At 33.2% G+C, this 15144-nt stretch overlaps 1 protein-coding gene across 7 annotated transcripts in view; it reads right to left on the bottom strand.

The window, feature by feature from the left end:
- Positions 1–15144, bottom strand: part of FOXP2 (forkhead box P2) — a 145926-nt gene that overhangs the window by 9616 nt on the left and 121166 nt on the right. For 5 of the 7 annotated variants that reach the window (XM_072401536.1, XM_072401534.1, XM_072401535.1 and 2 more), the window contains 2 exons: positions 6942–7010; positions 3787–3876 (listed from right to left, as the gene is read on the bottom strand). The exons of 1 other annotated variant lie outside the window; for it this stretch is intronic. In XM_072401536.1, the coding sequence (XP_072257637.1) occupies positions 3787–3876; positions 6942–7010 (159 nt within the window). The remainder of the gene's footprint in view (positions 1–3786; positions 3877–6941; positions 7011–15144) is intronic. One more of the 7 variants, XM_072401539.1, reaches the window with a different exon arrangement.

Below are 15144 nucleotides of genomic sequence, written 5' to 3'. Positions count from 1 at the left end.
AAAATGGAATTGCTAAAACATGGTAATCGCTTTGATATGAAGAGGCTTCTCGAGCTATAGGTGTTGAAGCATTGAATAATCGTCATCACGGGGAACATTATGCTGTGCATAGAAATACACAATCATGTAATAGTTTTACTATTATTAGTAGTAGTGATGTTGTATACAAATAATATTTTTTATAAGTAAAAGCAGTCAGATAACTCATCTGTAAAAAATAAAGCATGTATCAAGTTATAGTATCTTGTTAATGTAGGCTTAGGATCAGTGTTGGTATCAGTGTCTTGGAGTCCCTGTACAGCAGAGTTTAAAAAAGGAAAGGGAGGAGCTGCAGTTGTACAAAAAGCATGCTGACAGAAGGATACAATAGCTCATCAGTCTGCTGCATTTCCTTAAACTTTCCAGTCATAAGGTGGAGAACGAGGAGACCTGTAGTTGGTAAAACTGCTGCAGAAAATGATTAACCCCCTCCCCCTCTAGGTTGGTCTAGAGATTAATACATACTGAACAGAATGGCCAGAAATATAAATTCTTGACAGGTAAAATAATTCTGAAATACATATTTTATAAGCAAATATAGCTTATAAATGTTGGGGATGTATCTGCTAACGGGGTGAGCACACACATTTTATTCTGTTACCAATATGGGAGATATACACTTACTGCCTGCACTGGTGATTGTAGTCATGGAGTCAGAAAGTAATGAGAAATCTCACTGTCACCAGATCAGAAGAAAGGTGAAATCTATCAATAGATTGATCTAACAATAGAATTTGTCCTGGTGACAGCTGTCAAAAGTGGCATATACCTCTTAATGCGTACCAAAACTCAGAAATTTCACTTTACATAAAAGAGTAGACAACCCTTTTTTTGCAAAGTAAAAATTCTGTTTTATTTAGGTTTAACTGCAAAGGCAATCAAGAATAAATAGGAGCGCAAAGTCTACTGGGATACCGACGTTTTAGGCAGTTTTGAGTTTAGTTACTCTTTAAGTTAAGAAAATGTTCTTGTGTCACCAGGACAGGAGTGGGGGAATTCTGAGAAAAATCTAAGTAGGGGTTACAATTTAAATCAGTCTTTTCTGTGTCACAAGTATACAGCACTGTGATTTACTCTATCACCCCCTTTAAGGTTTGTATTAAGTACAAAATGCATATTATAACCTGTGCCAGTATGACCATGGATATTTCAACCGAGCAGGAGACATAAACAATGGGATTTTCAATTAAGAATATCAAAAAGTCTAATGTTGCTTGTATGTTCTTGTCCTATGACACTTTCTCTTTCATTCATTTCTATCTTATGTCTGATCCTTGTCAAAATCAGTAATTACCCTTTATCACAATTTAAGAGTAAACATGACATATTTAAATAAAAGGACACAGAAATGCTAGACTTCTGCATCCTTTTCATCAGGCTGAAATTTCAGCTCATAAAACATGACAAGAGATTTTGATTCAAGTTATTAGGGGATATAGAAAGAAAAAAAATAGATGGATTATTTTTACTAAAAGATTTACTGCCCCCAGACGAACTATTGAAAAGGGTAATTTTTTAAAAATAATATTTTGCTTTTTGGAACAAAAAATATTAATTCTAAACAGATTTACATCTCTCTTCCATGGTCTGTGTAAGATGGTCAAAGGTGTAAAATGTAGGTTAGCAGTCAGTAACAATATAGAATATATTCTTCAATAACCCCATAGGACAATAATATGATCCTTCAATCTGCATTCCTCATATACAGAGGAAGCACAAGGTAAAACAAAGAAGCTTTTAGGAATATGCATTATGATAATGTACATAGTCACACTTCTATAATCCTAGGCACATGCCTTTTTTTCTGTACGGGTGTGTTTTAAATCAAACAAAGTTAACTTTTTTAAAAATATTATTTTGATCTGACAGCTGTTAAGGATCACAAGGTAAATGGATTCAGACAATTCTGACCTAGCCTCGGGCAGAAAAAAAGGAAAACATTAGAAAAGTCTCTAAAATGAAAAGTTTGTCAGATTTACTACTAGATTTAGAAAAATAAAGAATATAGCCATAACATGGATATCCAGGAAATGTTGTTCCCATGATGTCAGATGCTAAGGTATTTACCCAAATCCCGGGATTGAAGTCCTACATTATGCAGTATTAAATTACACCTCATAAATATCTGGCTACAATATGAAAACATTTCACAACGTTTAGATTTCCAATAATTGCAACATACAGCATTATGTGAAAATCTTGAATAAACGTAGAGTGAGGTGAGTGTTTTTCCGTAACAATTCCTAATGTGGCATTAACTGCATATGTATGGAAGCATGTAAAAGTTTACATTTTTCATAGCCCAGCATTTTTTTTACTCTGCAGACTCATCTTATTTACAGACATTTGTGTCACTGCAATAAAGGAGTTCTTTCTCCCAACCATCACACATCAGCCAGTTTATTTTCCTCTTTCTTCCTTGTTTAAGCAGGATCCTCTTCTCCCTTTCTAGGTCATAATTTGTCCCTTTTATGTTTGCAGGTTTGTCATCTGCAGTTCCTATTTATTGGATAGCACTGTGCAATATGCTGGCACATAAATAACAATAAATAACTGTGTATCTGCCATTATTTTGGCTAAAGCCACCAGTCATACCCCACTAAGTACTCCGAAAATGTGGATTATATTAAAAAGTAGTAACTAATTATTCCCTCAAAAAAGTTAATATATGCAACATACTGTGCCTACATAGAAGCATGCTACTAATAAGGATAGTTTTTTTATCAGAATCTCTAATACTGTCCAGCCAGTCTTGTGACTCATATGCCATTATATTTCCTAGAAAATTCACTCCACTGTGTTCAAGTTAAACTTACTTAGTCACCTGCCTATTTACTGAGCGGAGGTGATAATGCTGACTGACTGTTGGTTGAGATTGTTAGAACACTAGAAATTCTAAAGCTTAATCAGGGAATACAGTTGTCACCAGAGAAGAGGCGTAGTATGAAATTTGGTGTATACATGTATAAGACCTAGGTAAGCAGGAATACATCAGGAAAACTGTGAAATATAACAGTACATTTGTATATGTCTTAGTTGTAAATGTATTTGGCTCTTATGAGTATTTATATGTTAACAGATCACAGCAAAATTTTACTTAGTTGCACCAAGACTGGTGAAGCTGATTTCAGTGCAGGTCATTGGGTCAAAATGTATCTATATTTTGTTCTTGAATGAATTTGTAAAAGGAAACCACAAATAACCCTTGGAAAAAATAAGAACAGACAACACAGAAGATGTTAATGCTGCACATTAGACATTTACAGTCAGATTAACTCATGCAACACACTATCTGTGTAAAGTGCATTAGGAATGACAGGAGAGATACTGATCTAAAGAATCCTCATTAATGATACTAAAGATTCTTATATGCATGGACAAATATTACAAGACAAAACAATCTGATGTTAACTCATTTAAATAGAGGGCGAGATCAAATTCTAGGCCAGTGTATTTCTTTTGACATTCTATAAATTATCACACAAATCAGCAATTTAGGTTCTGATAACTGCTTCAACTGTACTTATATGTTCAAAGGGTATGACCTATGACCCTAATCATGACCCTTAAGACTTCTAATTTGTTGTAGTGTCCTAGCAGCTGGGAAATAGCAGGACTTCTTTTAATATTTAAACAAAATCTAATTTTACACACATGCAAAATATGATTTTATAATGTCATTATTAATTTCCTTTTACTGTGAATTCCCACCTACCCCTTAATCACATTAAAGCATAATAGGCTCACCGTTGTAGACACTGGAACAATCTCAATGTGGAATGACAGGGGACTGGAATGATCCTTTTGTCAAGAGGAGTGACAAGGAACTTGAATGATCTGAAAGTGCAACAACAGGGGACTGGAACAATGTAAAAGGAAAATATACAGTAACAGCAATGACCCAAACTAAGACTGTAAGAAGTACTGAATGTCAAAAGACAAAAAGAGTAGATATGATTGTGACAGGTACAATATGGAATTGTGAACTGAAAATGTTAGAAAGAACGCAACAACAACATGTGAAAGAAGATATGTGAAATGGTTGACTCCTACTCTGTGTTCCCATGGTAATGCTAAAACAAGACTAAAACTACAAATATACCGGTCACACAAATTTCCAAGCATATTACTATAATTGATAATAAAAATGGCTTCTGGCTAATATACCAAGATATAAAAACTACAGGACCTAAAGGAAATGTTTAAACAATGATCACTGAGTACTTTTACATTTACGTGGTAGGGTAGCCATTTTCAGTCAGGGTTCTGTGGAACTCTGCAGTTCTTTAGAGATTGCTGGGGATTCCTTCAGTTGTAGTCAGATGACCTCACATTTGATTATCGCTTTATATTTGGAAAAGCCATCTGTATGCCACCAATTATTTATTTATTTATTTTTTTGCAGGCTATGAGGGTGGAATTCTGACTACCACTGTAAAAGAGAATTCTTCCCTCTAACCACCAATGTAAGGTACAAAGTTTCCACTACTCTCTGATTGTTTTAAGCGAGAGTGTTTTCCTAGACCTGTAAATTATTATCCCAGATAAACCCTTGATATAATAACAATAATAAAAAGACAAAAAAGGCTGCTAGGTAATTCTTGAATGCATGCTCCGTGCCAGTGCTGGCCTTGCAAAACCAAATTCTCTAGTGTATATACCATATGGCAGGATTGTAACAAACAAAATGTCAAATAATGGCCAAAATGGCAGCTAAGAGTTTAGTGATATACACCACAGAAAAATGATATAGTGTTGGTCTTGATAGATCCAGTTTTCAATGCAGATGGCCCTTAAAGAGCAATGAAACTAAAACATAATTTAACTGAAAAGGAGACACAAGCACATCTGTTTTGAAGCCATTGTTACATCATTGCAGCAAAGGGGAAATTTACATTTATAAAATGTAAATTTTTTTGTTAAAGCCAAGCTTAGTTATCCAGGTTAGTATTTCTTGAATAAAAGCATGAACATAAAAATGTATTAAAAAATGCACAATGCTAAAATATACTTGTTTTCACCTAGACAAGTGACTATCTACTACTTTTATTAGTAGTAGTACTATTTATCAACTTCAAGCACTTTTTAAAGTAAACCTTCTGTTTTTCAAAGTGCAACTTGGCACAGGAACCCAGAAGCCTTTTAAACCTGTATATAAATGCTGAAACACTGTCATTTCAGCATGCCCCTTGAAACACATACATAAAACAAGAGTGCTTTAGTGAAAATGTGATTTTGCTATTATACTTTAAACTGCTAACTGCTAGAAAAAAGTTTAAATAGGTTTACAGTTCTCATGATCAGCTATGCCAAATAGTTCATATGGTTTATACTGCTGTATTTGAATTATACAACCCCATCTCTCAGCTGGAAATTCTGTGTCCTAGCTGATTACAAGTGGGCTGAACAGCCACTAGGACAGATGGAAGCTGCCATGCAGACCTGTTTGCTCTCTGTGTGTACACATGTAATTTAAAAAAAGCAGAGGCCTTCATTCCATGATGCTAGTTTGATTTCCATTTATTCCTACAGTTCATGCAGCCTGTGTGAATTTTTAATTATCATGTGTGTAACAATGTTCTGAATATGTATGTGCACCTGTGAGGAGTGGAACAACTATAAAGTATATTCTCATATAGCATCTGCAACCAGGTTAAGGCTAGCTTGTATATATAACACACACAGTCAGAAATCTCAGAGGGTGCAATACAGAGTTTGAATTTTCATCAAAAGACATTAGTGACTGTTGCAAATATGTAGAGACACATGGATAAAAATATTGCCTAAAATGCTGTTTAAAACAATAGTGTAGTACAGTATTGTATTTTACATAAGACACATCAGGTCTGTGAATATTGGTAGCATTAGAGGCAAAATAGAAGCCTTTCACTAGCTTCATCACCAACCATTTGTAACTGAGTTCAGTTACAGCTAGCATTTTAAAGACGCCCATGTTCGATTCCAAATATGAATGTATCATTACAAATAATTATGGCAATGTAATCCTTTTTTTCATATATAGTTGGATGGTTTAGGTATTCAGATTTCCTGCTCTAATGGTAATGCTGCCCTGTGGTCACCAGAAAAAACAAGTGAGAAAATCGCCCCAATGCAGCTACAGACAGAGTTAGTCAACCCGCTCTCCAAACTCTGCTAACTTGGAAGGTGCTAAAATGGAAGGTGCCACATTTGCCACCCAGGCTGACCCATGTCTGCCTTTGTTTATCATCATAATATGATGAATGGCGAGATTAGTAGTTTACAGATAGAAGATTAGTGTTTATGTTATTTGTTTGCTTTAGTTTTTTCTCTCAAAACATTACAAATAGACTGCACTTCTGATAAGATCAACAAGTGTTATTTGTATTTGTTAAACATGTTCTTACCATGTAAAATGAAAGTTAGTGCACAGCTACCACATTTAGGAACCACTTTCAATCTATTATGAACCCTTAGGAATGGTGGGCAGACTGCATTAAATTTGACTAGGGCATCTACAAATGTGTAAATATCCATGTGCTTTTTATGTAGATTTAAAAACATCATGAATTTTTATTATTTTTTTGCAGACCTCTTTGTGTTGATAATAGAATTTTACTAGTTGCAAGCAAACAAAAGTTTAATAATACATAAAATGTTTCTATAAAAGAAGTATGCTTATACAAAGCAAGAACATACTTTATATCTACTTGGCTACAAATATATTTATGAGTGAATGCGTATAGCATTTAAAATTTTAAAATAAAAACGAAAACAGAAGTAGTTCCATAGGTTTAGTGGATAATGTAAAGGGCAGCATTGTTGCTACAATTGCATCTGATTCCACTGTTTGATTGCTCGCACATAAAATGAAGGGAGGAACAGATTTATGAACATTGAGAAGTAATTCAAAGCAATCATACCTGTTGGCAATGCAATGTATTATCTCAGACAACCAGCTCATCTGAGTCTCAAAATGATTCATTTTGCTCCTAACAGAATCAAAAATGAAAGTGTAAGACAGGACATTGTCAAAAAACTAAAGGGCAAGGAATATTAAAAAGAAAAATTCAAGAAAAAAAAAGAGAAATGCCTAATTAATGTAGCAATATTTGATTATTTAGGACACTGCTATCTCGTATTGCTGAACATGCAGTAATAGGCCACATACCCAATTTCCTAAACATTCAGGTGCAGCGAGAGCAGGTATTAAACCTACAATAATACCATTATGTGCAAAGATGTCATGCCAGATGTTATATACAGTTATCATACTTGTTTTCAAAGCTCTCGATGTAATTTTTATTATTAAAAAACTGGTGGCAATTATCAGGACTGGATTTATATTGTAATGGAATTAGTGCTAACATTTATAATAATTTTTAACATTTTCAATTCCATTAAAATGTGATTTTTTTAAATTTTATTTTATTGAAAGCAAATCTTTGTGTCTTTTTTAACAGGGTTACATATGTGATATCCTCACCAAAGATTTGAAAGCACCAATATATTATTTTACACATAAAACATATAATATTGATGTAAAATTGTATTTGCACTGAGAATACAATAATAATAGGAGAGAAACTGCAAAATCCTAATTGTCCCATGGGTGGGTTTATATTATTAAAAACAAGGACCAACTTTAGTTGAAAAGTTTGTTAAAAAAGATATTTAAAAATATTTAGCTGACATGCTAAAAACAATTCTGTTACATAATAAATGCAACAAGTATACAACAGAATTGTCATTTTATGCAAGATTACAGATCCACTTTCAAGGCACATATTAGCAATGAAGCAATTACTAGGCTTGTATTTGCCTGTTAACCTTTCAAATGCTTTTCTATGTGGTTTATACAATTTATTTTACCTTAATCAAAAATCAAAGGCAATTCTGCTGGGCGGCTTAAGAAGCAACCAAAAGAACATCTGTGTATGAGATCTACATTTAACTTTGTGTAAGTTGTTCTTATTCTTATTTTTACTGATTCTGCTTGAGCCCTTACCAGGCTCTGATACCTATAAGCTTTTAACATAGAAACAATGTATTAGCTTTAACTGACAAAAAGAAAAGGTGTTTCTTCATTCTTCTTTTAATATTTCCAGTATGTAAAGCTCTAGAAAAGTCACAGAAAAAAAACATTATTTCAAAAATGACCTGGACACTTCACTTATTTTCTTCAGCTGTTTTTATATAAAAGATTTAAATATTTTAGGACATGATTTCTTTGTACTATTAACTGTAAGTAACCCTATTATAGGGCAATAAATGGAATGTGTCTATGTTAGAAGATTCCGAATAAGCTCAGGATAGCTGCTTTTATTATTTGCTTTTGATAGCAAAATACCTAATTTTGCTTATCATACAAGATGTGAGGGAGGCACAGTCAACATCGCTGGGTGCCAAATGCAAACGGTATTACAGGAAAATCCACTTTTGTATACATTTGTCAACATAAAATGACAGGGATTGGATTTTTGTAGCTAGGCTACGTAAATACATATACTCTTGTTCAAGATTACAATTTTTAACTAAGTTTGTCTACAACCTCAGCCATATTATTGTCAAAATCATTCTAACATTATTTCTTTTGTAAAACTATCCCACATGAGGATGGAAAAATTAGAGATAGACAGACACTATCCCTGTAATTCTCTGCTGGGCTTAATTGCTTCAATAAACCCATAACATGCAGTAAACATAAGGATTCATTAGGTGATGAAAGTGCTTAGGTGCAAAGTGTTACAGGTGGTCTATCTTTCTCCGTATATCCTTGTACTCCCACTAATTTTTGTCTCTCTAATGTGTCCCTAAGTGCCTCCTATATGAATAATTCCTGCTAGCTCTCTATGCTGCTTTAGAGTTAGGTACAGCAGATAAAAAAACATTGTGTTATAATTACAAAATAATTACATGCATTTTGCCAATAAAAAAAAATAAAAAAAAATAAAGTTATGTCATGAGATTATTCTCCTGTAATTCCTTGTACATTGACACTAAAATTAGAAAAATAACAAAAATTTGTGACCTGCTGTTCATTTATTGTCCTGAAGATTTGAAACTGCTCTGTGGCTTAAGTACAGGGTAGTATGAAATCCAGGTACTGGATGCAGACTTGCTGAACAGAAATACATCCTTTGGCAGTTGAATCCATTCACATTTGTGTTTCAAAAATGTATTTAGCAGTTTGACTGCAGTTCACCTTTCAGAACAAAAATAACTGAATGTGCATAATTTTCACGTATTTATCTATCTATATCTAAGTAACCTATATTGTTACTGTATCTAGCTTAAGAAAGTACTGCTGATATTGGATATTGTGTATGATTATTTCATTTGCACATTATTTGCATCTCATTACTAATTATCTTTCTTTTTAGAATGCACTCTAAATTATAAACTATGTTGAAGAAGTCCTAGTCACCATTTACATAAGTTTATTTTTGTATTGTATTCTCAAAATTCCTATTGTTTAACCTCCTGGGCGGTTCATTTCTGTCCGGATTTATATGTCTAAAAGCAGTAGATTGTTTTTCATGAAAATTTATTTTACAGTATAACATAATAGTATGAATATAATCAAGTTTGAAACACAAAATCATGTAAAAATAAATAAACTTTGACATGAGTGTGTGTTTCAAACTTTATTATACCAATATACTGTAAAATACATTTTCATGAAAGACAACGTACTGCTTTTAGACATATAAATCCACTGTATTGCATTGAAGACTGTTATTTTGTATTGAATGCAATACAAAATAATTAGAAATTCCCGACACGCCCCAAACGCAATGGCTGCACGCACCAACGTCACCGGGAACTCCAGGGTGACTCATCAGATGCAGAGGACGCCGGCCAGAGGATGCGGATTACAAAGAAGGACGTCGCCAGGCCAGGTAATGTAGTATTTATCATTGTTTTTCATTGTTTTAGCTACCCAGAGTTTGGCTCGGGGTTATCGCTTTCAGCAGAACGAGCGAGCAGCACCCCACTTATCCCTTCACTTGCATTAAAGTCGTTCATGGATTCGCCAGGATGGATCCATAAACAATGTCGGACAAACGCAGTACATACATCAGATTCTCGTCCAATACCAGCCCTGAGCTGATAATTGGACAAGAAAGTGTGCCAAAATGGTAGCAGTTGATTTGATAAATAGGAACTTACAAAATATAAACAGTTCTATCAGAAGTCACAGCAGTTTCCTAAAAACTGTTTGTAAACTACACAACTACAATAATTTATTTGGCATGCACCATAGTTCATGCAAAATGCTGTTTGATTAACCCCCTAGCGGTAATCCCAAGTGTGACTCGGGGTGGATTTCACTTGCAAAAAGCGGTAATCCCGAGTCAAACTTGGGGTAAGTTTAAAAACCCCTCTTAGTGACATCTTCCTGGTGATTCGAGTTGTGATGTATTCGGGGGGTGTGGCCGGGCGGGAAATTTAAAAGCAGAATACAATGTAATCTGCTTTTAAATGGTTTTTACAGTAAAAAACACCACACAACATATGATAAAAATAAAAGTACATATTTTAGTGCACCAAACATCATTGCCCAGTGTCCTGATTTACATTTTGCCCACTATTATCCCTGACCTTTTAAAAGTTTTTTGATAAATTATTATTTTTTTTTTTTTGATAAATTACATTGTTGTGGTCTATTATTTCATTATTTTTCATAATTATTATTTATATTTATTATATTATAGTTTATGATTATATTATAATAAATAAATATAATTATTATACCCAAGAGTTAATCCTAAGAATTACAGACCCACAAAATAAACAACAATTTCTATGCAAAAAAAAAAAAGGGTCACTTTTTGCACCAAAAAACTGACTGAATTAGAACGCTAGGGGGGGTTAATGATGCATTTTATGCAATACAAAATGTAATGTTTCTATAAAAACACAATTCTTTATTCATTTTTTTTAAATACCTGACAGATAGATAGATAGATAGATAGATAGATAGATAGATAGATAGATAGATAGATAGATAGATAGGTCAATTGTCTAATGATGCTTTATAAAGCTTAACACAAAGTATATAATAAATATGCCAACTGCTTTATTTAATGAAAACTGAAAGACTGTAGTCACTGGTACACCAATAAATGTATTTACTTGGCTTATAATTATTAAACTGATTTAAAAAGAAATAGAAATTTCAATATGTGCTGTATAAATAGCTACTAAATAAATACAGATTTAAAAGGTCAAGGATGCAATGAAGCTGGATTATTAGAAACAGCATATTTGTCAATCAAAATTAAAGGGTAACTCTACATTTGCTGAAAAAATGAGGATAATAATAATACATAAATAATGTCTTTATAGGACATGTACTTTTATATTTATTCTGGAGCCGGCCATTTCCAAAATCTTATTTTCTTTCTATGCATTGCAACTGAGGGCATTCTGTATGCTGAACACTTAAGAAATGCTGGTTGAATGAAATCCTGTTACAGGACAACAACTATGTGTATATATTTTAGGCCATATCCCCATAGTTATGTGAAGATACTATAAGACATGAATATTGTATTATAATATTCAAATTTATGTGGATATTATTTCCAGTCAACAGCTCTCAAACAAAATGCAGGTGTAGCATATATTGCTGTACAATTATGATATTGCTATTTACAATACCAAACACAGGTTTAAAGTATAAACTCAACGTGTATTTAGGAAATAAATGTCATTCTGTTGGAGTTTACTTTTTTCAGCCAACATTTTTTTAAAAGTGTTATTCCACTTTTATGACAAATATGGTTCCTAATAGAAGGGTTGCAAAACAAAAACTTGTTTATACCATTTCTTCAGGTATAAGTACACCTGTATAATAATTTGAATTATGTAAACTTATAGTCACATTTTCCTTATTGCTATGGTTTTAGATGGTTGGGAGTCATTTAAGATAGATTTACACAGATGCAACATTCAAAAAATATTATTAGTAGAAATAAGATATGATTATTGACTTATTCAAATAAAAATAGCAAATAATTATGCTTCCCAGATTAATGACAAAATGCTGATTTTGACCAGTTGCTTTCACATATTTAACCATAGACCAAATGCAGATAATGTTCACACAAGCAGAAAACAAAATGTTCAGGCTTGTACTTCTATATAGAAATATTTATGAGAAATAAAGTTTGCTCAAAGGCTGGAGAGAATACACTTTTATCAGCGAACCTGGGTGACTAGCAAACCTGAAATAGATCTGGTCAAGGATTCAAAATATTTGCTAGAAAAAAGCAAATACCTTTGAAGAGATCCATTCTAGGTTTGCTGGATCACCCAGCTTTACTGATTAAAGTGTATCTTCTCCAGCCTTTGAGAGCTTTAATAAATCAGGCTCAAAGCATCTAATGATGCTAACGGCTAATGGTAAAATGTAAAAACTCATCAAAAAGTGTAAAACATTCAGACTTTAATTTGCATGGAGGAACAAGTTCAATATACCTTGTAAATGTAGGAGACAAACAATAACAACGTTTTTTTTTCTGACTATTCCTAAAGTTAAAATAAGTCTTTTTTCTACCACCTATGATACTTCCAGGAGTGTTAGAAGGTTTCTGTGCTCAATAGCTGCAGCTGCACTTCCTTCCTTCCTTTGCACTTATTATAAACGTCAGCTCATAATCAATGACAGCCATAGCTGCTCCCCTTCCCAGCCCAGACTTTACCAGCTACCTTAGAGGCCTTGTGTGTTTGTAAAATGCCTCCGGTCAGCAAAGTTAGTGACAACTGCCTTTGCATTGTGGAATGTAAATGATCCAGTAATGAAATTGCAGAAGTCTTCCCTGGTAGTTTGGGCTGGTGATCTAGCATAAGAAAGGAAGCCCTAGTAAACAGGATATGTTTAATCTGTTGTCTAAGTGGTGACAGTGTCAATAAAGTAGCTTATAAATGTAACCATGCTTTTACAGAGGCTGTGAAGACACAAGGTGTGTCTGTTTAAGTGAAAATTTGCCATCTCTGGGTAAGTATGTGGCAGACCTGTGAAAATGTGTTACTGTTTCCTAACTGGGATGGCAGACACAGGGGTAGCAAAATACACATAAAAACTGTTGCATAGTCCCTTCTACCTAACAGAATGCCTGCTTTGCATTTGCCACTCATTAACTTGACAAATGTCTTTGAAGGAGTTTTAAGTAAGCAACTCTTTGTCATTAAGTACAGGTAGCTAGGTCAATGTTTTGTGTCACATGGTGTCTGGTAATTTGTCTGTCTTGTGCACAGCCTTATAGTTATAGTTAAACCTTTAAGCACTATTTCTTTCTCCTCATAACCAGGGTAAGCAGGATGAGCAGGTCAGGGTAGATCCACGGGGGAAGGAAAGTGAATAGTTTAAATTTAATAAACTGCCGTTCAGCTTTCTACTGCCCTTTTAATCTTATAAAGGACAAAGCGAGAAGTAAAGAATGGTGTTATTCCATTGTAATAAAAATAAAGGAAATTACTTTTTAACCAAACTGGAAAACCTTGCAAAACAATGTATATATTATGTTTGGCTCCAAAAACACTAACACAATTTAAAGGGTTTCATATGTACATATTAAAAAAAATCAAATTTGTTGCTAGTACTGAAATTAAGCAAGCATGCAATATTCTTTTATACTTATTTACAGTAGTATGTGAAACATGTAACGCTTGCATAAAAAAATTGTAAATCTGCTTTTTACAATCTATCATTTTAAAAATAATAGGAGTGCTTTTGATAAATTTGGTCATACTCTTGTTTTTTGCTCTTTAAACTTTTATTGTCTTTATAATTCATACACAAAGAAAGCATTAACAAGCCCAGGAGAACTCTTTAAGTAGAAAATAACACAGACTTAGATGCCTCCAGCAAGCCACTGCATGGTTCACAGCCTAATGCTTAGGAAACTGAAATTTGTTCTAGAATTGATCACTTTTCTTCTTTAAGAGCAAAATGCTCTCAAGAGCTTATATGTCTCCTTTCCTTTCCAGGTTTTATTACTTCTTTTTAATATTTAACACATGTAAAGACACCCTCAGAAGACAAAGCTTTAATTTTTAAGGATTTAATGGACTGCAACAATGCTTATTACGCACTATATCTGGTTTCTTGTGTGTGAATGTAATAATAAATGAATTATAGTGAATGACTTACAGCTAGATAACAGAGGTTAAATGTATAATTATACAATGGACTACAAAACCTTTTCAACATTGTGGCTACAGTAACAGAATGGGCCATTGGAGATGGTTTGTGCCATAAAGGAACAGTGCTTCCCTATAGGTCAAATGCAGATAAAACAAAGCAAAATATGGTTTTGATAGCTTAAACTACTGCTGATAAATTTGCAAAGTAACCTTTTGATCTACATATAGTGACTATTTTAGGGACTAACTTTAGTCAGGCATATTCTTGAGCAGCTGGACTACTTGTGTCTAATGTTTAGTGCTTCATAATTGACTGGTCCAAACAAAGCAAGCTTGCTTCAGGCAAAATTTTCCCAATGTAAAGGCTAGGCACTTGCATTGCATTTCCAGCTCATAATTTTGAAATATGGAATGCTCTTTAATACTTTTTAGTAATAAACAAAATGTCCCCTTATCCAAATGTAAAAAAGATAAACAACATATTTAAAATTTTTGTGCTTTAATCGTATCTAGAATTAATATTGTCACAGATAAAGAGAACATGGAGCATAAAATAGTATTAAATAATTCTAAGTTGTAAAGCAGTTTTAGATATTTTGTACATAGTGATAGCTGTAGACTTGTGATACATGTTTACATGAGAAACCTAATATATTGTTATTAACAAATAATGCGTTTTTAATCTTTCTATACATAAGCAGGTTGGATAGGTGAGTTAATCTATGTTTGCTTCAAACAAATAATCATGTTTAAATATATTTAACATTTTAATCTTGTCTTCATCTAACAGCAGTGTGAAATGAACACAAGTTACTAAGCTGGTGATAATTTAGTAAATTGCCAATAAAGTGAGTAAGACTATATGATTACCCTTCCTTACTTTATGTTAAAAATAAAAGCAAAAAGTATGGTAAAAAATAAGCTTAGACCTGGACACGATGTCCTAAAAAGACCTGCTTTCAACAAGAAAAC

This window comes from Pyxicephalus adspersus, chromosome 2, assembly GCF_032062135.1.
Source record: "Pyxicephalus adspersus chromosome 2, UCB_Pads_2.0, whole genome shotgun sequence".
NCBI classification, from domain to species: domain Eukaryota; kingdom Metazoa; phylum Chordata; class Amphibia; order Anura; family Pyxicephalidae; genus Pyxicephalus; species Pyxicephalus adspersus.
The sequence above is the reverse complement of the archived record's forward strand: the minus strand, read 5'-3'. Positions and strand labels throughout refer to the sequence as shown.